This window comes from Zootoca vivipara, chromosome Z1 (assembly GCF_965207765.1).
Source record: "Zootoca vivipara chromosome Z1, rZooViv2.hap1.1, whole genome shotgun sequence".
NCBI lineage: Eukaryota > Metazoa > Chordata > Lepidosauria > Squamata > Lacertidae > Zootoca > Zootoca vivipara.
The window spans coordinates 75,156,301-75,184,203 of NC_142583.1; the positions used below are offsets into that span (position 1 = coordinate 75,156,301).

General features: G+C 57.0%; 2 protein-coding genes across 12 annotated transcripts in view; one reads left to right on the forward strand and one right to left on the reverse strand.

Annotated features, from left to right (window-relative positions):
* Positions 1-1,178: 1,178 nt before the first annotated feature.
* LOC118094294 (uncharacterized) lies at positions 1,179-19,535 on the forward strand. 2 transcript variants are annotated; one of them, XM_035134539.3, is made up of 14 exons: positions 1,179-1,364; positions 8,427-8,479; positions 9,310-9,422; positions 10,758-10,832; positions 11,916-12,056; positions 13,832-13,909; positions 14,042-14,193; positions 14,521-14,575; positions 14,824-14,901; positions 15,730-15,850; positions 17,440-18,222; positions 18,985-19,058; positions 19,144-19,201; positions 19,287-19,535. In XM_035134539.3, the coding sequence occupies exons 1-14, from the start codon at positions 1,273-1,275 to the stop codon at positions 19,367-19,369; spliced, it is 1,956 nt and encodes a 651-aa protein (XP_034990430.3). In that variant the 5' UTR covers positions 1,179-1,272; the 3' UTR covers positions 19,370-19,535. The 2 variants fall into 2 exon arrangements, with proteins under 2 accessions (XP_034990430.3, XP_034990431.3); XM_035134540.3 differs by having other exon boundaries at positions 1,188-1,364; positions 14,827-14,901.
* Positions 19,536-21,351: 1,816 nt separating this feature from the next.
* The window catches only part of RTKN (rhotekin), a 30,321-nt gene continuing 23,769 nt past the window's right edge, over positions 21,352-27,903 (reverse strand). For 7 of the 10 annotated variants that reach the window (XM_088660775.1, XM_035134544.3, XM_088660776.1 and 4 more), the window contains 3 exons: positions 25,306-25,471; positions 24,597-24,701; positions 21,352-22,409 (listed from right to left, as the gene is read on the reverse strand). In XM_088660775.1, coding sequence (XP_088516901.1) covers positions 22,015-22,409; positions 24,597-24,701; positions 25,306-25,471 — 666 coding nt within the window. In that variant the 3' untranslated portion in view covers positions 21,352-22,014. Of the gene's footprint in view, positions 22,410-24,055; positions 24,169-24,596; positions 24,702-25,305; positions 25,472-27,903 lie in introns of those variants that run through there. The other 3 variants (XM_035134547.3, XM_088660778.1, XM_060278284.2) reach the window with 2 other exon arrangements.

A 27,903-nucleotide genomic window follows, 5' to 3' on the forward strand; every position in this document is an offset into this window, starting at 1 on the left:
GTCCACCTCTGCTCTGTGTTTAGGGGCACATGAGCCCTTCAAGGTTTGGCGTGGGGGTCCAGGACTCATAGGTGCCCCCAGGGAATTTGCTGCCCCTCTCTCCCACCTCCCACACCGCTGTGGGCAGAGCTGGATTTAGGCTTGATGAGGCCCTTTCTATGTCCAGCTGTCCTTTGACAACAACAAATTGTCACTGTTTTTGTGTTGAATAGATGCTAGACTAGATGGACATTGATGGACCTCATAGGTCTCTCAAGCCATTTGCCCATGTTGTCCTGCAACCAGTCCATGCAGAATGTTGGCACCCTATATATAGAAAGGAGCAAACCAGGGATATTTTAGGGAGCAGGCGAGCAGGTGGGGGCCATGACTTACATCATAGGAGCCTACACAACACACAAACACTGTTGCTGTATGTAGGTTTTATTCTATTTGTTTTTTATCTTATATTTTGGAAATGTACATCCGGGTTTTTTTCTTTATTTTTTTTGGGGGGGGGCCAAGAGAGTGGGGCCCTAGCCATAGCTTGTTTAGCTCACAGGTAAATCCGGCACTGGGGGGGGGCTTTGCAAGCCCACCTATCCCACCAGAGGCTTCTTCCTTACACAAATCGTAGAATCGTAGAGCTGGAAGGTACGCAGCGGTCACCTAGTCCACCCCCCTGCAGAGTGCAGGAATAGCAGATTCACGTGCGCCCTCCACGCCCTCGCTTCACGTGGACAGCAAGCGGCTGAATGGCAAGGGGTGTGTATCAGGACCACAATCACCCTTTGTGCTCATTGTGCGTCATCTTGATTCCTGCCTTGCAGGGGGTCGGACTGGATGACCTCTGGGGTTCCTTCCAGCTCGGCAATTATGAGCCAAAATACTGGAACCCAGATCCGAGGCGCGGGCCAAACCCACGCCAAGGCGCCAGCAGCATCTCCCGCCGCGGGTGCTGGCCGGGTCCAGGGGGCTGAGTGAGGCCCAGCTGGAAAGGAAGGCTGGGGAAACTACTCCACTAATCCACCCTCGAGGGGCCCGGCGGCAAAAGCGGCGGCAAGCGAGGACGAGATCCGCCTGGAAGAGGTTCCCGGCTGGTTCTCCTTCTGCGCCCCGACGGGGCGGGCCAAAGGGAAGCTCCGGGCCGGTCCCTCCCCGCGGTGGGCTGGGGCTGGGGCGGGGCTCGGGCCGGGGGAAGGAGGTCTTTCCCTGCCTGTCTGCCTGCCGCCGCCGCCGCGCGGGGAGTCCGGACCGGCAGGCCGTCTGTGGGGCGCCGTCGGGGGCGGCGAGATGGGCAGCGGCGGCGTCAACCTGGAGAAGCATAGCCTGGCGCTTCTGGCTGCCAAGGGCGACGTGGCGAGCAGGAGAGCGGCCGCCAGCTGGTGAGTGGGGGGGCGCAGGGGGGTCGTCGGAAGAAGCCCCGCGGGCCCCACGTCTGGGGGCGACTGGGGAGGAGGAGGGTTCCTCTGGGTCCCAGCCCGCCCTCGGGGGGCCCGGTGAGAAAGAAGGACACCCCCAGGCGCAGGCGTGTTGGCTGGCCACCCACCCACTGCCAGGTACCCTTTCGGGACGGGAAGAAGCCGGGAGCCCCGACGGGAGATCTGCACGCCCACCCAACAGCTTCAGAAAGGCAGGGCTGCTGAAGCTGCCCCCTGGGATCGGGGCCCTACACTCTTCCTTCCAAGAACGAGAATGACAGGCAGCTGGGGGTCGCCCCAAAGATCCGTCCGTCGGGGACTCAGCAAAGGCAGCCTTTGCTCCAGCCTCGCTTCAGGGCGTTCCTTTGCCGAGAGCGAGGGAAGGCAAGAGGTGCCCTCCAGGCGTTTGGGAACCTCCCATCCCCGAATCACAGCATGGCAGAGCTGAGAGGGATCCCCAAGGGTCATCTAGTCCAACCCCAACAAGTGTGGGTCAGGGATGATGGGAGTGGAGCGGCTCCCAGAGGTTGGCAAAGGCTGCAGTGGGTAGTGGCAGCCTGGCTAAATGACCTGAAATCACGACTAATCCCACCCCCAAACGTAGCTGGGTGTGTCTGTTCTATTCTAAGAAGCATACAAGCTATCCTGAAAGGGTTAATTCCCCCCCCCGCTGCCACACTGCTGCTCTGGGCTCCCCCAGGCTGCTTTTTATTTTTAAAAGACCAACCCAAGAGGCACACCCTCCCCACAAACAAACCCCAAGCAGAGGAAGGTCAGAGTGTCATGGCGTCTCCTTGGCGCCCCCCCCCCAAGGGGAAAATGAAGGCTCCTGGGCGAGGAAGAGGGAGCCTCCAGCCAGGCTGCAAGGGATGGGTCAGGATTCAGTCCTTGTGGAAAGCAAAGGTGCCGTCTTGCATGGGGATGGCTTTGGCAATGCAGGCTTGCCTAAGGGCCCCTCTCTGCCAGGATCCTGTTCTTCTCAGGGGGTCCACCCAGATGCCTCTGGGAAAGCAGAAAGCAGGATCCGAGGCCAACAGAGCCCTGGGGGCTAGTGGGCAAGGGTAGCCTTATCTGGGTCCTCTGGGACCCCCCCCCACCTGCCCTGACTGCCCAGCTATCCTGCTCCCAACCCACACAGCCACTTGAATGGGGGTGTGTGTGCATTTTGCCTCAAATGTTGGTGGGTGCCTTATAGCTGCTTATAGCTCCCTGGACCCCTCAGCACCTGGGGCCAGGAGCACGCCCACCCACCCCTGCTGGGCTATCCCCACCCCCTCTCAGGATTAGGCCCCTCCAGAACGCCTGGCACCTCTTGTTTTGGGTAAATGTCAGGTGCTCTTTGTCACCAGGTGATTAATCCGGCTGGCCACCTGCCCTGCCCTCACCTGGCAGGCTGCTTAACTCTTCCCTTCCCAGCTGCCTGTGGCTTCATCCTGCCTCCAAGGACGTCCCTGGAGGAGATGGGGCAGAGGCAGCAGCCGTGGGGCTGGCTGGCTGGGGGGGGGGGAGGGCAAGAAGGACACGGATTATGAAACGGCTGTGGATTTTGGACTTATTTTCCAACCTGCAGAAACCAAGGGAACTGGGAGAGGGAGCTGGATTGGGCCAGATCAGTCTCATGTCCTCCAGGCAGCACAGTTATATAATTCTGGGGACTGATGGGAGTCTGGGGGGGGTGAGGGAAGGCTGGCAGGAGAGCTGAAGGATGTGGTTTCCGCAGCTGGAGCAAAGATGGCTTTCCCAGCCCCCTTTGCCACCTCATTTTGGGGGGTAGCAGTGCAAGGTTTTATGGGGCTCCTGGGTCCTACATTTATATGTGTCTTGAATTTGTGCTCTACCTTTTATTCCCAGGAGCTCCAGGTGGCATACATGGTTCTCCCCCCCCCAAAAAAAATTAATCTGAACAGCAATCTGAGAGGCAGGGGCAGGCTCCCAAGGTCAGGCAGTGAGCTTCCCGGCTGAGTGGGGGATTCGAACCCTGCTCTCTCCCAGGGCCTGGTCCGACACCCTAAGCACAAGATCGCACTGGCTTCACCCTCCAGCCGCTTGGCTTTCCTGAGGCCTCCAGGCAGGGGCACTGTGTTTGCCGGCGCAGGTGAGCGCATGTTGCCCGTGGAGTGCTCTCTCCTTTCTGCCAGGTCTGCCAGCGAAAGGGTGTTGGAGTCTTTGGGAAGGAGAGTGAACCCCCACCGGGAAGTTCTTAGTGGTGGATCTGGTTCTCAGCAACAAAAGAAGGCTTGCCTTACCTGCCCCGACAGGTGTTCCTCAGGTGTGTGGATGTGCCTCTCCTGAGGAGGGCAAGGCTTCCTCTGGGCGAACTCTGCCCACTTTCCAGCCCCGGCCAGACGAGTGACCAGCAAAGACCAACCGACCTGCCCTGCCTCCTCCCCGCTACCTGAGAGATCTGTGTCCCAGGTGGCAGCAGGCAGGCAGTCTGGCCTAGTGGGTTGCCTGCCTGGGGTGCCAACATAAGGAGGGGGCGTGCAGGACCGCAATGGCCCCTTGGAGGCGTTCGGTGCCCAGTCTCCTCTCACCAGCTGTGTTCGAATCCTGCTTGGGGGCTTCCCAGGGGGGGGGCATCTAGTTGGCCCCCAGGAGAACAGGAACCAGGACTAGTTGGGCCACTGGCCTGATCCAGCAGATTCTCCTTACGATCTTATGCCATTCCGCCATCTTCCCAGGCAGACCAGAGGGCAGCCGTGTCATTGCCCCCCGCTTCTGGCTGGGTGGGGGCCCCAAGCCCTTTTTAGCCTTCCCCTTGAGGCTTCATCCTGCCTCCAAATCCGAAGAGGGGCACCAGCCAAGCCCACCAGCACCCTCCCATTGCCGCATCCGTGGCACACGTCTTATTTATTTATTGCAAAGAGCTGAAGGTGGCATGCACTGTTCTCCGTCCCCCCAACAACAACCCTGTGAGGTAGGTTAGGCCGGGAGGGGGTGGCTGGCCCTAGATCCCTCAGTGAGCTTCATGGCCGGACACAGATTTGAACCCAGGTCCCAGCGCAACACTCTTAAGCATTGCAACCCCGCTGGATTGTTCAAGGGGCGGAGGCCTCTTGCTCCCATGCCCTCCCCTTCCCCCAAAGGTTTCCATGCCTGGGCTGGGTGTGCAGGCTGTAACAGGATCCGGTGCAGACAGGGAAGGAGGGCCGCGGGGGGGGGGGCTGGCTTCTCGAGGAGGAGGGGAAGGAGCCGGAAAGCCTTTCATCGGCTGCCAACCCCATCACCTCACCCTGATGCCCTGAAGGGGAGGCTGCACCCAGTTGCAGAATTATTGGTAGCAGTAGGAACTGAGGGGGGAGGGGGGGTTGTGGCCAGCCGTGGGGCACAGCCCCACAGAAGGATGTGAAGGATCTGGGGCGAAGGGGGGGGGTGTCTCAATGAGTGGAACACAGGCCAGTGGCCCACCTAGTCTAACATCCTGTTCTCACAGGGGCCAACCAGATGGGGAACTCGCAAGCGGGATTCGAACACAAGCCCCCTCCCCTCCTGGGGTTTCCAGCTTTTCTCTCTGCGCTCTGTCCATGCTCCTCTCGCGTCTCTCCCTCCTGGCCTTTTCCCTGAGCCTAACAGCCCCAAACGCTGGCTTCTGCTCCACCATTTTCACCTTAGAGGGGGCTGGGAGGCAACTGTGTGCCAAGAACCAGGGCCTGGGCCTGGGGGGGGGGGCTTCAGAGGGGGGGATGCGTCCCAAGTGGCTCCTTCCAGAGACCAGGCAGACCTGCTGGGCTTCCCCTGCCCCCCTGCCTGCCCCATTGTGCTCCTGGGGGGACCGAATTGTTCTGGAGCGGATGGACTTCCTCTCATTGAGTTCCAGATCTGGGAGGGGGAGGGGGAGGGGGGCTGCTCCCTCCAACTGTGAGGCCGAGCCCTATAAGAAGTCAGGGCAGGGGGGCAGTTAATTGGTTGATTTAATTAATTAAATTTATTTAATTAATTAATCAAGGTGGCGCGCATGGTTCTCCCCCTTCTCACTTAATCCCCACAACGACCCTGCGAGGTAGGTGAGGCTGAGAGAGGCAGTGACTGTCCCCCCCCCAGTCTGTGTAGGGATTTGAACCCTGGCCTCTCCCAGGTCCTAGCCTGACACTCTAACCACTGTGCCACACTGCCACAGAGTTTTGTGGGTGCCAGCCACCCCCAGGTGGTCTGAGCCGAGAGGGAGGGGGAAGGGAGCCTCTGGGAGAGACCGTTTTGGAGCATGGAGGGCCACAAAGCTATCCTGGCTCAGAGCCGTGGCCTCGCCTCTCCGCCATGGCCGCATCCTTTGGCGAAACTGTTGGCCAGCAACCGTTGCAACATCCTCCTGAGATGAATTCCGTACATTAATGATGTGCTGGTTGAAAAAGGATTTCCTTTGCAAGCCGGAGGCCGGCCAGATTCTTTGGATACCCCAAAGCTCCTTGAGACTTCGCTCGCTGCCTCCCCCCGCCCCCCCCCCTGCTGGGCTCCATCCGCGGCTGCCTTGGGATGCCCATTGTTGCATCAGAAGAGCCTGCCGGATCCAGCACCCTCTTCTCACTGGGGCCAAGCAGAGGCCCCCATGGGAAACCAGCAAGCCAGATTTGTCCTTTGTCATTCATTTCTCCTCCTCCTCCTCCTCCTCCTCCTCCTCCTCCTCCTCCTCCTCCTCCTCCTCCTCCTCCTCCTCCTTGAAATAAAATTTTATTTTCCAAAATATAAACATACAACAAAAACAATTCCCAATCTGAATGATTGAGATTACTCTGAGTCGCCTGACTTCCTCCCATCCCTTCCATGGGTCCTATTGACTTTATTTTCAACTGCATATCAATACTTCTCCCATTTTTGACCTTCCTAAATGATCTATACGTTCTGTTACATTACAAGTGTGTTTAAAATTCTGCTAACGTTTGACCTGTTGACAATGATTTTGTATATGCATTGTAAACATTTCCCATTCTTCTTTTTTAAAATTTCTTGTCTTCTTGGTTCCTGAGCTTCCCTGTGAATTTTGCCATTTTGGCATCGTCCATCCACTTGATTTGCCATTCTTCTCTTCCTTCCATCTCTGGGCGAATGGCATCCAAGCGGCCATGAACAGTTTCCTTTGGTTGTCTTCTAAAGCGATCTGAGTCCGTGGCCTTCGCTGCCTCCTGTGGGAGGGAGTTCCATAGCTCCACTCTGCGCTGTGTAATGATGCCATGCCCTTGCTGCCTGTTTCATGGGGCGGGGGGCCTGGCTTCCTGGACACCTTGCTTTTTTGCTGCATTTCCCCATGCATCCCCTCACCCCACCCTGAACCTCAGCCAACCCCTTTTGCCTGCCTGTAACTGGCCACTGAGATGGGCCAGCCAGCTGTGTGGGTTTGGGGCTGTGGGTTCCACTCTGCAGGGGGGTCGTTCCTCTTCCCTTTCTTCTCATTCATCCATCCAGAAGGACTCTGGGTTTGGAATGAGCCTGGCTGTAGTTGCAGTTGGAGCCTGGGCTCTCGGGGGGGGGGGAAGGGGTGCAGGTGGAAGCTCAAGCCAAGGTGAGATAAGACTGGTTGTGGGGAACCAAAGCGCTGCAGGGGTTGCCAAGTGGCTTGGAGGCCTTCCTCACCCAGGAGGTGAAGGGGGAGGCAGAGAGGAGTCTCGCTTGGACTACTGCCATGCGCTCCACGTGGGGCTCCCCACTATCGACCATAACATCCTTCTGGACCGTCTAGAGGGGTTGGGAGCTGGGGGGCACTGTCCTACAGTGGTTCCGCTCCTTCCTCCTGGGCCGTGTTCAGAAAGTGGTGGTGGGGGATGAGTGTTCAGACCCCTGGCCTCTCACTTGTGGGGTGCCTCAGGGTTCTGTCCTCTTCCCCATGCCTTTTAACATCTACATGCAGCGCTGGGAGAGATCATCAGGGGATTTGGGCTGGGTGTCCATCAGTATGCGGATGATACCCAGCTCTACCTCTCTTTTAAATCAGAACCAGTGAAGGCGGTGAAAGTCCTGTGTGAGTGCCTGGAGGCGGTTGGAGGATGGATGGCGGCTAACAGATTGAGGTTGAATCCTGACAAGACAGAAGTACTGTTTTTGTGGGACAGGAGGCAGGCAGGTGTGGAGGACTCCTTGGTCCTGAATGGGGTAACTGTGCCCCTGAAGGACCAGGTGCGCAGCCTGGGAGTCATTCTGGACTCACAGCTGTCCATGGAGGCACAGGTCAATTCTGTGTCCAGGGCAGCTGTCTATCAGCTCCATCTGGTACGCAGGCTGAGACCCTACCTGCCTGCAGACTGTCTCGCCAGAGTGGTGCATGCTCTAGTTATCTCCCGCTTGGACTACTGCCATGTGCTCCACGTGGGGCTCCCTTTGAAGGTGACCCAGAAACTACAACTAATCCAGAATGTGGCAGCTAGACTGGTGACTGGGAGTGGCCATATAACACCGGTCCTGAGAGATCTGCATTGGCTCCCAGTACGTTTCTGAGCACAATTCAAAGTGTTGGTGCTGACCTTGAAAGCCCTAAACGGCCTTGGTCCTCTATACCCAAAGGGACGTCTCCACCCCCATCGTTCTGCCCAGACACTGAGGTCCAGCTCCGAAGGCCTTCTGGCGGTTCCCTCGCTGCGAGAAGCCAAGTTACAGGGAACCAGGCAGAGGGCCTTATCGGTGGTGGCACCCGCCCTGTGGAACGCCCTCCCATCAGATGTCAAGGAGATAAACAACTCCCAGACTTTTAGAGGACATCTGAAGGCAGCCCTTTTTAGGGAAGCTTTTAATGTTTAATAAATTATTGTATTTTAATATTCTGTTGGAAGCTGCCCAGAGTGGCTGGGGAAACCCAGCTAGGTGGGCGGGGTATAAATAATAAATTATTATTATTATTATGCCCTCAGCTCCTAAGATGGCAGTGGGCTCTCCTTGCTTGGAGGGTTTTTAAGCAGAGGTTGGGTGGCCACCTGTCATGGATGCTTGAGCTGAGATTCCTGCATTGCAGGGGGTTGGACTGGATGACCATCGGGGTTCCCTTCCAATTTTGCCATTCTATGCTTCTAAAATGGGACCTCCTTATTTCTGTCTCCTCCCCAGGGCCCTCTTTTCCTACGAGAAAACCAACGAGCTGAAGCTCCTGGACTCTGGAGGTAAGGCTTTGAAGCCCCTGGAGAATTCTGCACCCTGTGGCTCTTCTCCCTCGTAGGGGGTGGGCTGAGAGGGACCCGGGACCCCGTCTCTCAAGGTCTTATCTGCAGGGCTGCACTGGGTTGCCTCTGGCAGGGGCCAGGGGGTACAAACCATTGCAAAGTTCCCAGGGCCTGCTCAACAATCCTGCCCTTTCTTCTCCCTCTAGAGGCAGTGAGTTCCTCAGGACCTGTTGCTCAGAATGCCCATGTCTCTTGGGGTGGGGCATTGCTGAGGTTTTTTATTGTTGTTGTTGAGATCAAGATTTAATTTTGCGAGCGCTTAATTTTTGAAGTATTGCCTTTTCTGCATTTTTAACGTTATTTTGATTTATGCGGGGATTGTTTAATTTATATTGTATAATTACTGTATTTTTCCATAACAAAATAAAAAAAATTCCTTCCAGTAACACCTTAGAGACCAACTAATTTTGTCATTGGTATGAGCTTTCGTGTGCATGCAAACATTTTCAGAAATGTATTTTTCTGTGTGTAAGACTAGGTTCCCCCCCCCTAAAAAATAACGTCAAAAATTAAGGGGCGTCTTATACACGGATACATCTCCCCCCATTTTCTTAAATCTGAGTCCCCAAAAATAGGGGGCGTCTTATAGACAGACAAATACGGCATTTCTTACATGTATATCAAACCAGGCTCACAAAGTATGTTTACTTCTGGGGATGTTTTTATTTGCTTATGGCTCCTTTTCTTACATTTTTGAAATGACGTAATGGAGCGTGGGGGGGAGGTGGTTTTGAGTCTTGCTCCTTCCCTCTGCCCATCTTCTTTTCCAGCCGGGGGCCCAGATGAGCTGGCCAGGCGCTTCCAGAGCGGCAGCGTCATGTACGGACTGTGCCGCCTCCCCGATGGCGCCACGGGGGAGCAGCACGTGGTCCTCATCAGCTGGGTGAGCCAGGGGGGGGGGCTTCTGCAGGAGGGCGGGGGGGGTCCCTGCTGCCAAGAGGGAAGGAGAGGCTGCACAGATAAGGGCTTTTAAGCTGGTGGGTGAATGACGTTGAATGTCCAGGGACACCAACTTGCCCCCCCCACGTCACGTGACCCATCCCGCCCCTGCCCGTCGGGCCAGCGCTCACGGCGTAGGTTGGTGGCCCCCTCCAAATTGGGAGGGCTCGGCCCCCTGCCCAGAAACAGGGAGAGGACAAGCCCCTTCCGCCCCCTATAGTTGGCGTCCTTGGGGTGAACAGCTTGCTGATGACGCAAGACTTCTTCATGCAGTTGAACTATGGAACTCCCTGCCACAGGAGGCGGGGATGGAGAGAGCCACCCAAGGCTCCTAGCTCTGCTCTACCTCTCCAGCCGGAGGCAGCAACGCTTCTGAATCCCAGTGGCTGGAAAGCGAGGAGGGGAGAGGGGGGCAGCTGGTTGGCCACTGTGGGAACAGGATCCTGGACCAGCTGGTCCCCCATGGGCCTGATCCGGCAGGCTCATCCTGCGTTCCTCTTTTCCCCTGCACAGCCTCGGCCTACGTTGTGGGAACCACAAAGCCGCTCTCCTCCCCCATGGGCTCAGAGACGGGGGGTGGGGGGTGGGGGTTGCTGGGATCTGGCTGGACTCCCAGGGGTGACAACCCCCCCTACTTGCTACATCCTGCCAGGCTCCTGGGAGGGGGGGGGTGTCTCCTGGAAGGGAGCCACACAAGAGCCAGGAATTTGGAAATCCCAGCGGTGAATTTGGAAAAGGGGCCTGAGCTCATCCGCAGAGGAAGAGGGCTAAGGGGCATGGGCAGAGCGCACGCACCCCTTCATGGTTGCAATCAGATTCCGCACTTCGGGTTCCAGGGGCCCCCAAGGGAAACCCACAAGCAGGATCCAAGCCCAAGAGCAGCTCTCCCCATTTGCAACTTCAAGCAAGTGGCATTCAGAAGCATTGCAGAGCCCAAACCGCTCCCACCCTACGTGTTCCAAAATCTCCTGGCTTTTATGAAGGGACCTCAAAGGCCATCCAGCCCAACCCGCTGGGGATGCAGGAATCCCCCTTCCTACGCCTGCCAACCTGAGAGGCGGGCTCCCTTGAGAAACCTCCAGGCGAGGCAGAGCTGCCCCGCCGTCACCCCTATTCCCTTCCCGGCCCCCTGCCTTGCCAGGAACCGCTCTGTCTGCGTAGCTGCTCTGCGGGCGGCAGGCCAGCTCCCTAGATTTGGGCCGCCCCCCTTTAAACTGCTTTGCCCCAGGAGCCTTTGGGGCAAGGGGACTGAACTTCTGCCCCGTCTGTTTGGCACCAGGTTGGCGAGAAGGTCTCGGAGCAGCAGAAGCAGGCCTGCGCCGGGCACCTGCCAGCCATCCGAGCCTTTTTCAAGGTGAGCCGCCAGCACCCACCCTGCCCTGGGCCTCCCTGCCTGCCTGAGTCCCTTTTGGACCCTTCCTCGCTCTTGTTGTGTCCCATGGAGGATCCTGACCTGCCCACCCCAGGAGTGTGGGAAGGGTGAAATGCTTGCCCCCCCCTTTTGATCCTCCAGCTCCTTGCTCTCTTTTCCCTCTCCCTGCCCCCCCCCGCCTGCGTTCCTCTCTCCCCCCACCCCCAGCTTTGCCCCCCCCAGGCTTCCTCCTTGCAGCCGGAAGGGACCCAGCTGCAAACATCTGGTTCCCAAGAGGTTCTACATTCCAGGAATGTGAGGCTGGAAAGCGTTTTCTCCCAGGCTGCCATCCCAGACTCTCCCTCTCTCGCCCTGGCAGCTGTCTGGGCAGGAGGGGCCTGGGGGAATTGGCAGGGCTCCGCGGCAAGAGGGAGGTGGGGGGGGGCCCTCCCCGTGGCCCCTCTCACGCCACACCTTCTAGGCACTCCCAAAATGTTCAGGTGGGGCGGTGGGGGGGGGAAGAGGGATCCTCAGTTAGAATGTGCTTGCTGGGCAAAGGCTCCCCCTTGCCACCTCATGCTTCCAAAGAGAATCATATAGAATTGTAGAGCAGAGGGACCCCCAAGGGGCATCTAGTCCAGCCTCCAGGAATCGCCACTAAGGCATCTCTGACCTGGCTCTCCATCCTCTCTTTGGAAAAACCCCTGATGGAGGAGAATCCACCATCCGTTCCACTGTCTCTTACCCTCAGAATGTTTTTAATATGGAGTCGGAATCTCCTTTCTCGCCATTTGAATCCTGGCCTGCGGAGCAGCAGAAAACGAGCTTGCTCCACCTTCCATGGTGTTTGGTGCAAGGAACACACTCTGCGCATGCTCAAGGGCACTGCCACCTTCCTGTTTTCAGGGCCGAGTCTTCCCTGCTCCTCCTCCAGCAGTTTCCCCTGGCCCCAATCCCTGGAAATGGAGGAGGCCTGGATGTGCTGGCTGGGGGCTGGTGGTCCCCCACTTGGGGGAGGCAGGTGCTGTGTGCCCCCCCACCCCGGGTGAGAGTGCCCAGTGCTTCCCCCCCGCTCTCCCCCTGCAGGAAGCCCGACTGGTGGTGAAGGCGTCTCGCGCTGAGGAGGTGACCCAGGAGGGGCTGAGGCACTCGCTGTCCCTGACCGCCCCGCCAGGAGGTCCTGGGACCGCCAAGAAGGTGCCACTCGGTGACCCTCAGGAGCTGGTGGTAAGGAGGAGCCAGGGGGTGGGGAGGGGCAGCCAGCACCCCAGGGGATTGGGCCCGGCAGCTGGGTGGATTTCAAAATGGCCTGTGTGTGTTTGTAGGGGAGTGCCAATGGCCGGGGGATAGACTTTGTGGCCCATTGGCATCCGGACGCTTCCCTTAGATCAGCCTCTCAGGCAAAGAATTGCAGAGTTGGAAGGGACGCCAAGGGTCATCTAGTCCAACCCCCTGGAAGGCAGTTGGTAACACTTTGCCTGGCATGGAGGAAGCTTTCCTCCCTCTAGAACTGGCAAACGGCCAACGCAGCTGAATGTTGGAAGGTTCGGGACAGATGGAAGAAAGGGCTTCCAGAGTTAAACTGTGGAACTCCCTGCCACAGGAGGCAGTGATGGGCACCAACGGAGGGGTTTTTAAGAGGGGATTTGACAGATTCATGGAGGGGGAGGAGGAGACGGCTATGGGTGGCTCTGCTCTCTGCCTCCACAGTTGAATCTCAGCTGCTGGAAGCCACGGGAGGGGAGAGTTGCCCTTGTGTTCGAATCCTGCTTGCTGGCTTCCCAGAGGCTTCTCGTGGGCTGCTGTGAGAACAGGACTGGGCCATGGGCCTGATCCAGCAGACTGGGCGGGGCGTTCGCAATGCAGGAGAGGGAGTAATTCTTTCCTATGATGAAGAGTGTGTGTTTGGGGTGGGGGAAGAGAAGGCATGGCAGGAAGGGAGCAAGCTGCGCATGGGGACTGGGCAAGCCAAGGCGTGGAGCCTCTCCCTCAGCTCTAGGGCGGCGGAGGCTCTGGGCAAAAGCAAGCCCTTGAAAAAGCAGCGTGGAGCTTGCAGGCACTCCGCCCGCCACCTCCCCCCCAGGAGAGACGCGGCATGGCTCAGGCACCCTGTAGGCCCTGCGGTGTGGCGCCCAGTGCCCCCCCCCGCCTCACCCAGTTACTGCTGGAGGAGAGGGCTGTCGAAGGCTACTAGCCATAAAGGCTGTGCTCTGCCTGCCAAGTTGGAGGCAGCCACGCTTCTGGTTTTGGAAATCCCTCGAGGGGAGGGGGCTTCTGCGGTGGGTGCGGGAGTTTCCCCCCCAAAAAACACATATTTATCCCACTTTGTCACGGATGCTTCACCTGAAATTCTTGCATTGCAGGGGGTTGGAATAGGAATAATAATAATAATAATAATAATAATAATAATAATAATAATAATAATAATTTATTATTTGTACCCCGCCCATCCGGCTGGGTTTCCCCAGCCACTCTGAGCGGCTTCCAACAGAGATTAAAACACATTAAAATGTCACACATTAAAAACTTCCCTAAACAGGGAAACAGCCTTCAGATGTCTTCTAAATGTCAGGTAGCTAATTATCTCTTTGACATCTGATGGGAGGGCGTTCCACAGGGCGGGTGCCACTACCAAGAAGGCCCTCTGCCTGGTTCCCTGCAACTTGGCTTCTCGCAACGAGGGAACCGCCAGAAGGCCCTCCGTGCTGGACCTCAGTGTCCGGGCAGAACGATGGGAGTGGAGACGCTCCTTCAGGTATCCTGGGCGAAGGCCGTTTAGGGCTTTAATTTAGATGACCCTTGGGGTCCCTTCCAACTCTACGATCCTATTTAATCTGCACGACAACCCTGTGAGGTGGGTTAGGCTGAGAGGTGCTGACTGGCCCCCGAGCGAGCTTCAAATCCCCTCCGAGTGGGGATGTGAACCCTGGGCTTCTCTCAGGTCCTAGCCCGGTGCTCTAACCACTGAGCCGCACTCCCTCTCTGTCTGTTCTTTTCCCCAGGGCACCAACTACAAGAAGACCAACCCAGCGCTGGAGATCCTCCGTACCAAGAGGGACTCGTTCTGGGCGCAGGCGGAGGTGAGGAGGGAGAAGGGTGCTGGGGGCGGGGCTCTCCTGCCCGCTGGGCACACCTGGGAGCAGGGGCAGGGGCAGAGCACCCTGGGGTGGCCCCTCCTGCCTGGCCTGCCCTGACCACCCAGCTGCCCCCAGAGGGAAGAGGAGCAGAGGAGGGAAGAGGAGCACCGCCGGGCGCAGGAGGAGAAGCGGCGCTGGGAGCGGCAGCGCATGGAGGAGGAGCGTCGGGAAGCGGCCGAGAGGGAGCGCCGGGTGCAAGAGAAGGAGCAGCTCGTCCAGGAGCAGAGGTGGGCGCTCAGCCTGGGAGGGGGGGGGGGCTGCAGGGAAACTGGGGCTCTCCCACCCTGGTATTGGCGGGGAAGGAGGGGGAACACAGTGCAGTTGAACTGTGGAACTCCCTGCTGCAGGAGGCAGCGGTGGCCACCAATCTGAATTTCCCGAGGACTGGGGAAATTCAGAGAGAATAAGAGTTTGATGGCGTTTCCTGCTTGGCAGGGGGTTGGACTGGATGGCCCTTGGGGTCTCTTCCAACTCTAGGATTCTATAAGGCTAGCAATGGCAACAAGCCGCAATCGCCCCCCCCCCCCAAAAAAACCATCCTCATTTTTCTGCAGGAAACAACAAGCCCAGCTGGAGGCAGAGGAACGCAGGAGGGAGCAAGCCCGATGGGTGAGTCCCTCCGTCTCCAGGACTGTGGCAGAATCTGCACCCGTGGCCATGGTTTGGCAGCTGCCTGGTTGCCATGGGGAGGGTGGAGAGGGGGTGAAGCCTGCCCTCTTCCCATGGGGCAGGAAGGTGACCCCAGATCAACCAGTGGGGTTTAGCAGGAATCCCACAGGGGACATCTCCAATTGGGGGGTGGGAGAGGGTTTTCCTGTTGGACCCTCGGGGCCCCCTGACCCCCCGTCTCCCCCAAGCAGGAGCAGCAGCAGCAGGAGCGAGAGAAGGCGTTTGCAGAACGGGGTCCCCTGAGCTGCTCCGCTGAGAAGGCCACAGTGAGTGGGCAGGATATTTCCCCCTTTTGCTGAAGATTCAGGGTGGATAAAAGCGCCTACTGTAGCTAAACTGTGGAACTTCCTCCCACAGGAGAGTGCGTGGAATTCTTTCACTCTCCAAAAATGAGGGTGCTCAAAAATTGTAACGTGACGTGGGAATTCAAAAGATATTTTGCTTAAATTAATATATTTTAGTTGTGCTGGGCAAGTAAAATGTGGATGCAATTGCATAGAATTCGTTAGAAACGATCACCAAGTACTTGTAATTATTTTATTAATTAATATTAATATTTATTATTATTATTATTATTATTAAGCATTACCTGGCATTTTCGGAAGGTAAGAAAACTCTGGTTTTCCAAAAGCCTCTTCATCAGACGTCGACATACCAAACTAAATATTGTCCAGTCACAAAAGTAATAGCAAACTTGAATTACTCACTCCCAAAAACATCTATTTTAAGATCTTTCACTGAATAAAAGTTTCACACAGAATGCTTCTGAATTGGAAAGCACAGGAGGAGAGGCTTGCTCTGATGCCGATTCCGCCGGCGGGTTTCGCATTCAGGTCCCCTATTTGGCCTCTCCGAGACCTGGATTCCGGGCTAGATGAGCCGCTGGCCTGATCCAGCAAACTCTCTTTCTGTCCTTATGCAAGCCGGAAGAGGGGCTTCCAGGGGGGCCTGGCTGGCTTCTGTGGGGCACCCAGGCACCGGCCTCTCCTCCTGTCGCCCTGGGGCTCCTCCTCTGCAGGCCGGATCCTGCGCTGGCCCCCTCCCTGCAAGCGCCCCCCCCAGCCAGTCTTCTCCCCCTCTCCTCCTTCCCGCAGGAGGCGGCTGCGCTGGCCTCGCAGCGCCCCCACGACCCCCGAGACTTCTTCCACCAGAGGGAACGCTCAGGCTCCGCAGCGGGTGCCCCAGAGTCGCCGTTTCCCACGGGAGGCCGGCCAGGTGAGCGGGGAACCCCCCCCCCAACCTCCACCAGCATTTATTGGGGTGCTTCCTAACAAAGGGGAGGGAGGGACAGCCTTGAACGGAGGGGGGGGCGGAGGCTGCAAAAAGGCGACAAGAGTCGGGTGCAAAATGCCAAGCTGCCTTCTGTGGCTGGGCGGGAGGGATCATAGAATCATAGAATCCTAGAGTTGGAAGAGACCCCAAGGGTCATCCAGTCCAACCCCCTGCCAAGCAGGAAACACCATCCAAGCATTCTTGACATATGCCTGTCAAGCCTCCGCTTAAAGACCTCCAAAGAAGGAGACTCCACCACACTCCTTGGCAGCAAATTCCACTGCCGAACAGCTCTTACTGTCAGGAAGTTCTTCCTCATGTTGAGGTGGAATCTTCTTTCTTGTACAGTGGTGGCTCGCTAGACGAAATTAATTCGTTCCACGGGTCTTTTCTTATAGCGAAAAATTTGTCTAGCGAATCCCATAGGAATGCACTGAAAAAAAAATTGACCTTTTTTTTGCCCAGAGGAACGCATTAATTGAATTTCAATGCATTCCTATGGGAAACCGCGATTCGCTAGACGAATTTTTCGTAAAACGCATTCGTCTAGCGAGGCAACCTCCGCTCGAAAAATCCTTTGGTTAAGCGGAAATTTCGTTAAGCAGGGCATTCGTTAAGCGAGGCACCACTGTAGTTTGAATCCATTGTTTTCTTTTTGGGAGATGACTGAGGCAAAGAAGGCATTGAGGAGTTCTGCCCTTTTCTCTGTCCCCTGTTTGCATTTCACCATCTTCTCCTCTAAGTGACCCCACTGTTTCCTTGTTCTTCCTTTTGCTACGGACATACCCATAAAAGCCCTTTTTGTTGCTTTTAACCTCTCTGGAATCCTTTAGCTGGGATTCCTGCATTACACGGGCTGGACTAGATGACATCTGGGGGTCCCTTTCAACCCTGCAATCCAATGGCTCTGGCCTAGGGACCAGGAAAGTAGGGGGTTTTGGGGGGGGGAGCCACAGGGGCTCCTGCCTGTCCCCTTTCTGGGTGCTGGTGGTTCTTCCGATCCCCTTGCCCCAGCATGATCCAATAATTAAAAAAAACAACTTTCCTGCTTTTAACCGAATGTCTGGCCGCCTTTGCAAGTCGCAGCTCTTCCTCATCTGGGAAATCCCACACAGGCCTCTCTCCCTCTTGCTTAATTTAAACCAGAAAACACGGCCAGAAATTACTTCCCCCCCCCACTGCATCTGCCCAGCACCTGGCCGGAAATCTTTTCAGAAAGTTTTGGGTTGCCATATTTTGAAGAGCGAAAGAGAGGACGCTCTCGCTATGCCCACTCTCGTTTTAAATACCCCAACTATATGTAGGCTATAGAGGCTGTGATAAATTGCTGGATGGGGGGGGGGGTTGAGAAGAGGAGGAAAGCAAGTCTTCAATCACCAGTTACATCTCATCCCAAAAGTCTAGCCAGAGACATTTTGGCAAATTTTTAAAATCCTTACGCCTGAAAAAGAGGACGTGTCCTGGAAAAAGAGGACACATGGCAACCCCATAATTTTGTGTCTCTTTTTTTCCCTTCCGCACCCTCGGATCAGGACCGCCGCGACGCCCTTTCCTCCGCCACCAGCGCAGCCTGACGGAATCGGCCTACATCTTCCGGGGGCCGGATCCTGCCCCTGCCAGGCGCCCGTCCGGAGACTTCTCGCCCTCCCCCTCCCCTCGCTCCCCACAGGCGGCCCCTCTTCCGAGCCCCCGTCTTGCCAAAACCCCACCTGTCAGGAACCAGGAGCCTGAGCCCAGAAGCCCCCCACCTCCGGCCCCTGTCCCTGAGAAAAGGACCCCCGTCGCCCCCTCCCCGCCTGGGGGGAGTCCCACCCCACTCCCGGCATCTGCCCCGCTGGACCCGGGGGACCCTGCCAGGACCCAGCCGCCTGCTGAGGCCTTGGCCCCCCTGGAGGCACTCAGGGGGCCCCCACCCCACCCTCTGCCAGCAGAGTCTGGCCCCCAGTCCCCTTTCACCCCGCATGGGGCAGAAGTGACGCCCTGCATCGGCCACAGGGCTGGCACGGAGTCGCCCTCCCCAGGCAGCGCTCCCCGGGCAAAGTCCCCACCTCCAGCCCACGTGCCCCATGGTCTCCCCACAGAAACAGGCTCAGCGGAGCAACCTGAGCAGCCGCCCCTTCCGTACGAAGGAGGGTCCTCTGCCCTGGGGGCAGATTCTCCTCCGCTCGGCAGCCCCCCTGAGGAAGCCCTGCCCCACGCTGAGGCCAGGGGCCCCGCCCCCTCCACGGCCGGTGCTCCTGAAGTGGCGGGTGGGTGCGAGTTGGCCAGGAGCCCCAAAGCTGCGGCTCCCCCACTGGGGAAGGATCCTGTGACAGGTAAGAAACCATTCTCACCCCCCCTCCATAGGGGAGCCATGCAAAGAGTCCACATTGCTTGCAGGATGCTGGACGAGGTGGGCCACTGGCCGCATCCTGCAAGCTCTTCCGCTGCTTCTTAGGAGAACCTTCTCTGGCCAAAACGGGTTGGAGCAGGCAGCCCCAAACTTCGGCCCTCCAGATGTTTTGGGACTACAGTTCCCATGATCCCTGACCACCGGTCCTGTTAGCTAGGGATGATGGGAGATGTAGTCCCAAAACATCTGGAGGGCCGAGTTTGGGGGTGCCTGGGTTGGAGAGCCAGCCAGCCAGCCAGATTAAGATCCAGAGATCCTTGTTTTTTTCAGGGGGGGGGCAGGGCCGGATTTATAGCTTGGATGAGGCCTTCAGCTCCTGAAGGTAACAGGGCCCTTTCTATGTCCAGCTGTCCTTGGTCAACAACAAATGGTCGCTGTTTTTTGTGTTGAATAGATGCTATATAGTAATTGATGGACCTAATAGGTATCTCAAGCCATTTGCACATCACAAAATATGTATTTTATCCAAGTAAAAAGCTTTTTAATCTTGCATCCAGTTGTGTTTTCCCTTTAATTCTTTTTTGGGGGCCCCCAAGAGAGTGGGGCCCTAAGTCTAGCTTGTTTAGCTCATATGTCAATCCAGCACTAGGTGGGGGTGCCAAATTGGTGCATGGCTTTTTGTTGGGGGGCGGGAAGGATGGACGGCAGCGAGACCAGACTCTTCAGCCCCCTCTCCCCTCCGCAGGCCCTTCACCAGCCCCATACTCTGGGTTCAATGGCACGTCAGCCTTGGAAGAGGAGAGCTGGCCCGGAGGGCAGGTAACACACCTGTGGGCAGGTGGGACGGGAGGAGGAGGGGGAGGCGGCTTGGGGGGCTTTTCACTCAGCGAGTCTCTGCTTCCAGGGGACGCCATCTGTCGAAGCCAAACTCCCCGAGGATTCAACCTGGGACCTCAGAGCAGGTGAGTTTCCTCTTTCTGACCCCCCTGGGCAGGAAAAAAATTAAGTCCCCCCCCAAAAATTAAATCACTGCTTGTCTTTCTGCAGGTGGCAGCCAGGCCCCTGTGGCAGATGCCGGAGAGGAAGGCGAGGACCCCTCCCTGCCCACAGGAAGGGCTGGAGAAGACTAGTTCAAACACTCGCGTGCACTGGCCCCCCCATTCCCTCCCACCTGCTTGCTTTTGCCTGGATGAGCACCGTCTCACCTGCCCACAGCCATTTGCTGCCACCACCCCCCCTCCGAGACACAACTCTGCCCCTGCTTTTGTCTTTGCCCAATAAAGGAAAAGTGGGAAACCAGGTCTTTGTGGGTCCTCTGTGGGGCAGGACTGAGGCAACACCCCCCCCCAGCCCACAGGGAATGAATTTGGGAGGCAGGGGCAGAGTTGAGGGTAGAGGGAGGTTTTGCAGGGCTCCCCCCCCCCGAATGGCATAGCAGTGGCTCTTGCCTGTGGACTGGAGGCTGTAACCATCCCCCCCCCCAGGACTGGGGGCTGGGACTGTTGCCCCTCCTTGCCTGACCATGTCTCCCCCTTTGACCTCGTGACGCAGCAGCAAAAAAGGCTAATGCGATTCTAGGCTGCAGCAACAGAAGTCAAGGGTCTTGAACGAGGGAAGAAATAGCATTGCTCTTTTCTGCCTTGGTCAGCGCACAGCTGACGTTCTGGGTGCCTCGGTTTAAGAAGGATGTCGACAAGCTAGAAGGTGTGCAGAGGAGGAAAACCAAGGGGCTGGAAACCATGCCTTATGAGGAATGGTTGAAGGAGCTGGGTATGTTTAGCCTGGAAAACAGGAGATCTGATAGCTGCCTTCAAATCTCTGAAGGGCCGTCACACGGAAGACGGAGGAAGTTTGTTCCTCCTGCTCTGGAGGGCAGGACCCGAACCCATGGCTTCAAGTTGCAATAAACAGCAGGAAGAGCTCTCTGGTAGTAAGAGCTATTCGGCAGTGGAACAGACTCCCACAAGAGGTGGTGGTCTCTCCTTCCTTGGAGGTTTTTAAGCAGAGGTTGGATGGCCACCTGCCAGAGATGCTTGAGCTGAGATTCCTGCATTGCAGGGGTTGGGCTGGATGACCCTTGGGGTCCCTTCCAACTCTACGATTCTACAAAAAGCTCCCACACAGCCAGGTCAGGCAGTCCTGGCTCAGAGACGACAAAAGTCCTTGCTCTGCTCCCCCCACTCCCTACTTGTGGGTCTGGCATTCCTCCATGCTGCTGGGCATGCAGGGCCGTCTTAAGCCCATCCGGCGCCCTGGCGCTAAGGTCCCTCCAGTGCCCCCCTCCAGAGCCCCTCCAAGGACCCGGGAGTGCCAAGCGGACCGCGGCAGCAGCGGGAGGCCACCTCCGAGGACTCCGCGCTGCGCCTCCTTCTCGTTTCCCCAGCGCTGGGTTCCGCTCAGTCAAGCTTCGCCACCAGCGCGCGCACCGTGGGACCAGCAAGAGCCGCTTGGGCGCTGTGCGCGCGCTGGTGGCGAAGCTCGACTGAGCGGAACCCAGCGCTGGGGAAACGAGAAGGAGGCGCAGCGCGGAGTCCTCGGAGAAGGAGCGCAGTCCTGGCCAGATCGCCGGAATCCTGCGCTCCCTTGGCGCCCTTCCAGCGCCGTGGCTCTCCGCGCCACTAGCCTCTATGGCTAGGACGGGCCTGTGGGCATGCTGTGGCACATCACAGTCCCATCTCAGACGACTCAACCTCCCCCCCCCCCGCCCCAGCACACCTCATTGGAAGGAGTGAGCCAGGGGTCCCAAAGCCGAGAGATGTGGGGCTAGGAGTAGCTCCCCCGGCCTCTGCAGTGGCGGCTGGGGGACCACCAGAAAGCTCCCCAGAGCACTTGGAGGGAGCCGGGAGCCCAACTGCCTCCCAGAAAAAACCCCTAGAAAATGCTTGTATTTATTTGGGGGGGAATAATGTCGAACGGCTCTACCCATGCATGCCCACCCCAAGTTGTGCAGAGATGGAAAGTCTACCCAGGCCTCAGCATTGGAAGGAATCATAATGAAGATGGATAATGGGGGGACGGGGGACGGCTTGGCACTTAAGCCCCCCCCCAATACATATACACAGACATACACACACAGTCCAGACCCCACCCACCTCTCGCATCGACAAAGGAATCGTTAAATACATTTTAATGCATATTCAAGGTAAAGGCAGGGTTGCCCCCCGCCCCACAGATGCGGAGGGGGGGGTCACGCCTGCCTAGTTGGCAGCAAGCACCACCCCTCACCTCCTGAATTGGCACATATCCCTGAAACTCAGGGGGAGCGTTAGAAAAACGGGGGGGCTATTGGAGGGCAAGGTAGGCGGGGGGGGTTGATCTTTGGGGCCATGCTGGGCCACTGCTGGGTGTGTTGAAGTTGGGGGGGGGGCTTGCACAAAGGAACCAATATGAATGAGCTCCTGCTTCAAGCGGGGGAGATGCCAACCGGACCCCCCCTCCCCTTTTGCGTTCATCTCCCCACCCCAAATTGTTCCAGTTTCTCAAAGGAAAAAGGTGCTTTTCTCCCCTGCTGAAGAGGAGACTTGTAGGTCAGGACGGTTACACAGCCACCCACCCACCCCACCCCAAATTGGGAATGGGGCATAGGAGTGCTCCAGTCTCCCCAACAGGCTGTGACCCCCAAGTGGGGGGCAGCTGGTCCAGAAGTGAGGATGGCTTGTTAGGTGGGGGCCTGGAGCTTGACATCAGGGCCCTCTGCTCCAACCTCCTGCAGCCCCCCTCCCAGGCCCCTGCTTCCAGTCTAGCGGACCTCTGGAGGTCCCAGCGCCCTCCGTCCTCAGACCTGGGACTGCAGCCACAAGCGGGGGTCAAACCTGGGCCGGGCGTGGGGCCGAGGGGGGCGCTCGGGCTCCGGAGTGGGGCTGCCGCTGCTGCTGGAGGAGGAGCTGGAGGCGGAGGGGCCCCTGGCCCTGGGGGGCGGAGGGGGCCCCGGCGGGCGCCCCGAGCGTCCTTTCAGGGTGCTGAGCTTGGCATCCAGGGAGAGGGTGCGGGGCCGGCCCCAAGGGGGGCGGGGCAGGGGGCACGGGCTGGCGCTGGAGCCGCTGTCGCTGTCGGACGCTGCGCTGCAGGACGACCCTTCGAAGAGGGACAGCCACGGCGGGGGGCCAAGGCCGGAAAAGCGCCGGGCCAGGATCTCCGTCACGGCCTCAATGTCGTCCGCTGGCTCAATAGCTGGGGAGAAAAAATGGGGCGGGGGGAGATTAGCGGAGGGGCCCTAACTGCTGGCAGGAGTCCCTTCCCATGCGCCCCCCATGAGGATCGCCAAGCAAAAAACGCCTCGATTAAAACTGTCTATCAAAAACTTTATGGTTTATTATCACCACAACAGCTGCTCACTTTGGGTTTTAGCAAAGCAAAACAGTCCAATTTGTCAGCGCCTAAATCAGGCCTAGGCAAACTCTGGCCCTCCAGATGTTTGGGACTACAACTCCCATGATCCCTAGCGAACAGGACCAGTGGCCAGGGATGATGGGAATTGTAGTCCAAACATCTGGAGGGCCAGAGTTTGCCTATGCATGGCCTAATCCAGGCACCCCCAAACTTCGGCCCTCCAGATGTTTTGGACTACAATTCCCATCTTCCCCGACCACTGGTCCTGTTAGCTAGGGATCATGGGAGTTGTAGGCCAAAACATCTGGAGGGCCGCAGTTTGGGGGTGCAGGGCCTAAATGATACCGAGCGTTGGAACAACTTGGCCACAATCAGGAAATTTTGCCCGCAGCATATTTCCCACCTTCCCATTTTGACTCTCTGGCACCCTTTCTGCATAGCCTAGCATTTCTAAAATACAGGCGCGCTTTTATCCTGGCAATATTGAATGTCTTGCCCTCGGCTGGACTTGAGGGACGATTCCAACCCATTCCCTGTGGAGATGGCAGTTCCGAATCGGCGGCGCATGCCCTTCTGGCTTGCACTCTTTAGAAATATTTGAGGAATGAGATTATGGCCCTTCTTTTCTAGTCCATTGCGGGTCACTGCCCCAGTGTCCTTTCTCCTGACAGGGGACAGCACAGGCTGCAAGGTTTTGAGCTGGGGCAATCAGAATAAGACCCACTATTTGACTACTGATTCAAAACCCTAAAATGTATTTTATATAATTGACTTTTTATTTCTATTCTTTGTATATCGTCTTGGTGTTTTCTTGCTATGGCCGACGGCTGACGCAAATAAAGATTCATTCATTCAATTTGGCAGGAGCTGAAAAAATAGCTCCTAATTTATTTGGGAAACTCTCGTTCTGTTTGGTGGGGTTATATCTCGCATGCAGCCAAGAAGCTGCGGGGTAGCTTTGCAGGGGGTTGAGCTAGATGACCCCTGAGGTCCCCCCTCCAACTCGAGAGCTCAGAGACTCTAAATACGGGCACCCCGGACTCCCTTCTCCACGGTGCCAGGTGAAATTTTATCACTGTGTGTGCACTGCTCTTTGGGGCATCTGTTGTTTCCGTTGCATCAACTTTCTTGTGCTTCAGTAAAATCTTTCTTTTTAAGCATAAAAAATACAAAAGGGGGGGGGAGGAACCGCGATCCGAAATACTCGGAGCGTGCCCAGTTGGCGAAGGGTGCCCAAGCATGGTGCCCACCTAAGGCCATGCCCTCTCTGCAGAGTCTGGACTGGGTCGTCTCAAAGGGCAGAAAAGGGGGGGCATGGAACCAGCCCCCTCCCCGTCAGTGGGAGACCCCAGAGGTTCTGCTGGTGCCTGCGCAAGGGGTACCCCTCCCTCCCTGGCAGGCAGGCAGCCCCCTCCCACCCATAAGACCACCCCATCTTGGGGACCCAGAGGACCCCCACCCCCTTCCAGCTTTGGGTGGGGGTTACGTCACCTGTCGCTGTAATACGAGGAGAGGAGAGCCCGAATCTCCGCAGAGACAGCGTTGTCCTGCAACAGCAGCCCCTCGCAGTTGGGGGGCGGCCCCCCTGGGCCAGGGAGAGCTGGGGGTGGGGGGTAAGGGGTCGGGGACAGGACAGAGAGGAAGAGGAAGAGAAGGGGAGACATGCAGAGAGAGAGAGAGAGAGAGAGAGAGAGAGAGAGAGAGAGAGAGAGAGAGAGAGAGGGAGAGAGGGAGAGAGGGAGAGAGGGAGAGAGCAGGAGGAGGAGAACAGAGAGTTACAGACACAGATATATCTGGGTGCAAGCAAGGTGTGGGGCAGGACCCACAGAAACCAGGGAGGCAAGACAGAGCCCCAGAGACAGGCAGGAAGAAAAGGGCAGAAGGAGGGGAGACCCTCTTTCCTCCCCACCACGAGTCAGGGGGTCCCTAAGCCACCAGGCCCACCCTTGAGAGCCCCCTCTGCCCCCTTCAGTGCCAGGGGGGCCACAGCCCACCCAACCCCCCTCCCTTCTGCGGAGACCCACTCACCCATCTCGTGGTAGAGCGAGCCTTGCTTCTGCAGGAGGGCCGGAGGGCGCCGTGGGGAAGGGACCTCCACCTTCATGAGCTCATCGCAGCACTGCTTCCACTGGCCTGGGGGGGGGGAGAGATTGCCGGGGGTGTCAACCTCAATAAAATATGGGGGGTAGTTAAGCCCCACCCCACATAATTGATCACAAGACATGGCACACATTCACTATCTGAAGGGCAATGCCCATCGACTTGGGGGGGGGGGCTGCCGCTCAAATATTTTTTGGGACCCATGCCAGGGACCCCCTCCCACATTTTTCCTTCCCTGGCTGTCTGTGGGGCAGGCAGGGGGTGCCGTGCTGCCACCTAGTGGTCTCCCCACATGCTCCAGAGGACAGGATCCCCTCTGGTTGACCCAGCAGATCTCAAGCCAGAGGTCAGCAAACTTTTCCAGCAGGGAGCCGGTCCACTGTCCCTCAGAGCTTGTGGGGGGCCGGACTATATTGGGGGGGGGGGAATTTGAATGAATTCCTATGCCCCACAAATAGTAACCCATTTTAAATAAAAGGACACATTCTACTCATGTAAAAACACGCTGATTCCCGGACCATCTGTGGGCCGGATTTAGATGGCGATTGGGCCGGATCCAGCCCCCGGGACCCCTGCTCTCTCCCCACACGTGTTTCCACCACCACCCCGCCCCCCCCGTCTCGCCTCCCCCACTCACTCATGTCGTAAAAGTGCTGCCAGAAGGCTTCCATCCAGCGCTGCGTCTCAGATCGGGACTCGGCCAGGAGCGTGTGGGTCACCTCCTCCCCCCCATAGCGGTTCGTCACGGACATGGTGTGCAATTGGTTCTTGGGGTCCTTCTCTGTGGCTCGGATGCGCGTCTCCTGGCGGGGGGGGGGCAAAGGGGCCTCAGGTGCGGAAATATGGGCATGCACAGACACCCCCCGAGGTGCCCAGGGAAGACCCAAGGAAGCGGAAGGTTGGGAGATTCAGGACGAAGAAAAGAAAGGCCTTCTTAAACCGTGGAACTCCCTGCCACAGGAAACAGGGAGGGCCACCAACCTACATGCCATTTATAGAGGACTAGGCCAGGCATAGGCAAACTCGGCCCTCCGGATGTTTTGGGACTACAACTCCCGTCATCCCTAGCTAACAGGACCAGCGATCAGGGATGATGGGAGTTGTAGTCCCAAAAGATCTGGAGGGCCGAGTTTGCCTATGCCTGGCCTAGACAAATTCAAGGAGGAGGAGGAGGAGGAGAGGGCTATCGATGGCTACCAGCTATATTGGCAGCGTTCTGCCCTTCCCAACTGGAACCAGCAATGCTTCTGAATGCAAGTTGCCACAAGAGGGGAGAGTTGCTCTTGCGTGCGAATCCTGATTTCTGGTTTCCCATGGGGGGGGGATGTTCAAAATAAGATTTTATCAGAGGCTTTTTTGCTAGGCATTCTAGGTACAGAGATTCCGAGGGAGCAGAAATGACTATTTGTGCATGAGATGACAGCAGCGAGACCCAGAGATGGAAAGAAGACCAAGTTCCAGCCAGAGAGGAATGGCTGATGAAGATGATGGACTCTGCCGAAATGGCGAAACTGACTGATAGCCATGTTCAAATATATGAAAGGATGTCATATGGAGGAGAGAGAAATATTGTTTTCTGCTGCTCCAGAGAAGCGGGCATGGAGCAATGGATTCAAACTTCAAGAAAGAAGATTCCACCTAAACATTAGGAAGAACTTCCTGACAGTAAGAGCTGTTCGGCAGTGGAATTTGCTACCAAGGAGTGTGTTGGAATCTCCTTCTTTGGAGGTCTTTAAGCAGAGGCTTGACAGGCATATGTCAAGAATGCTTTGATGGTGTTTCCTGCTTGGCAGGGGGTTGGACTGGATGGCCCTTGTGGTGTCTTCCAACTCTATGATAGGGAAAATCAGAGATCAGGGAGAGAAGGATTTTAAGAAGGAAGCGGGAAAAATTAGAATGTACTTAAGAGAACACTGGAAACAACTAAAAACTTTGGCAGGATTTGGGTGAGGCTTGTAATGTATGAAAAACTATGGGAAATTGATTATTATTCTTTTAACAAATTAGAGAAAAGATGATAAGCAGAAGGGGGGGGGGGGAGGAGATTGGTGATGGGAACCCTGGAAGTGCGGAGGGAAGTCAACGGATTCAGAGAATCCTAATTGAAGAGGTGAGTGATGTTTGACTTGAAATTTGTTATGTTAATTTGTTATTTTTTAAAAAGGAGCATCCAGTTGGCCCTGGGAGGGTTCTGGCCCAGGAGGACCATCGGCCTGATCCTGCAGGACTCCCCTCTTGTTCTTCATTTGGCTCCACGTTCAGAAAAGAAGGGTGCGCATCTTAAAAATCCGCGCCCCGTTTGGCCACAGCCACATGCGCTCTTGCTACACACTTCTGATCTGAGTTTGAAAAATGGTAAGAGAGAGAGAGAGAAAAAAAACCGTGTGTGTTTAAGTGGGGGATTTGAACGCTGTCCCTGAAGGATGATGGAGAAGCAGGTACATTTGTGCAAAACCAGGAAAAAACAAACACTCCCCTGAAATACGGTAAGGACTCTGTGCATGTTGACTGGCCAAAGGCAGGTGTGGGGAGATTAATGCGTGCTTTTTACAAATGGGAAGAAATGTGGCTGGGGGTCTGGGGGGGCAGTGAGCTGGGCAGCCACAAAGAGTGAGTTTCAGAGGATTTAACCACATGGCAAGGTCCCCATTTTTACATTGACACTCCCAACACATGACCTGGACGGACAGTGCTGCCGGTTGAGAGTCACAGAATGGTAGAGTTGGGAGGGACCCCAGGGGTCATCCAGTCCAGCCCCCTGCAATGCAGGAACCCCAGCTGAAGGCGGAGGCAGCTGTTACTTTGAAGACACGCTTAGTTGGCAACTGTGGGTGAGAAGGAGAGCGCAAAGGCTGCGTGGGGGAGAAGCAGGGGCATCACAAAGGGGTGGGGGGTGCGGTCCGCCCCGGGTGTCATGCCTAGGGGGGTGACAAAATCTCCCCGGGCGGATTGGCATGGCGGCGCTTGCACCCCCGGCGGAAGGATTTTCGCAACTGGCGCAATCGTTGTCGAGAAAATCCATCCGCTGATTGCGCAAAAATGCACAGCGTGTGGCGCTGGTTGCTGGGGATGTACCCCCCCCCCGCCACCGGCGCCGCCAGGCAGCCCCCACATTCCCAGCGGCCAGCACCACACCACCCCTTTGTGATGCCCCTGCTTGTCCCCCACTCAGCCTTTGCGCTCTCCTTCTCACCCACAGTGTATTTGTGTGATCAGCGGGCGGCGCTGGCACCAA

Coding starts and splice junctions, on each gene's coding strand:
- LOC118094294 (XM_035134539.3), top strand. CDS start 1,273: ATGGGCAGCGGCGGCGTCAACCTGGAGAAGCATAGCCTGGCGCTTCTG. Junction 15,851..17,439: donor TCCCACGGGAGGCCGGCCAG/GTGAGCGGGGAA, acceptor CCCTCGGATCAG/GACCGCCGCGACGCCCTTTC. Junction 18,223..18,984: donor GGGGAAGGATCCTGTGACAG/GTAAGAAACCAT, acceptor TCCCCTCCGCAG/GCCCTTCACCAGCCCCATAC.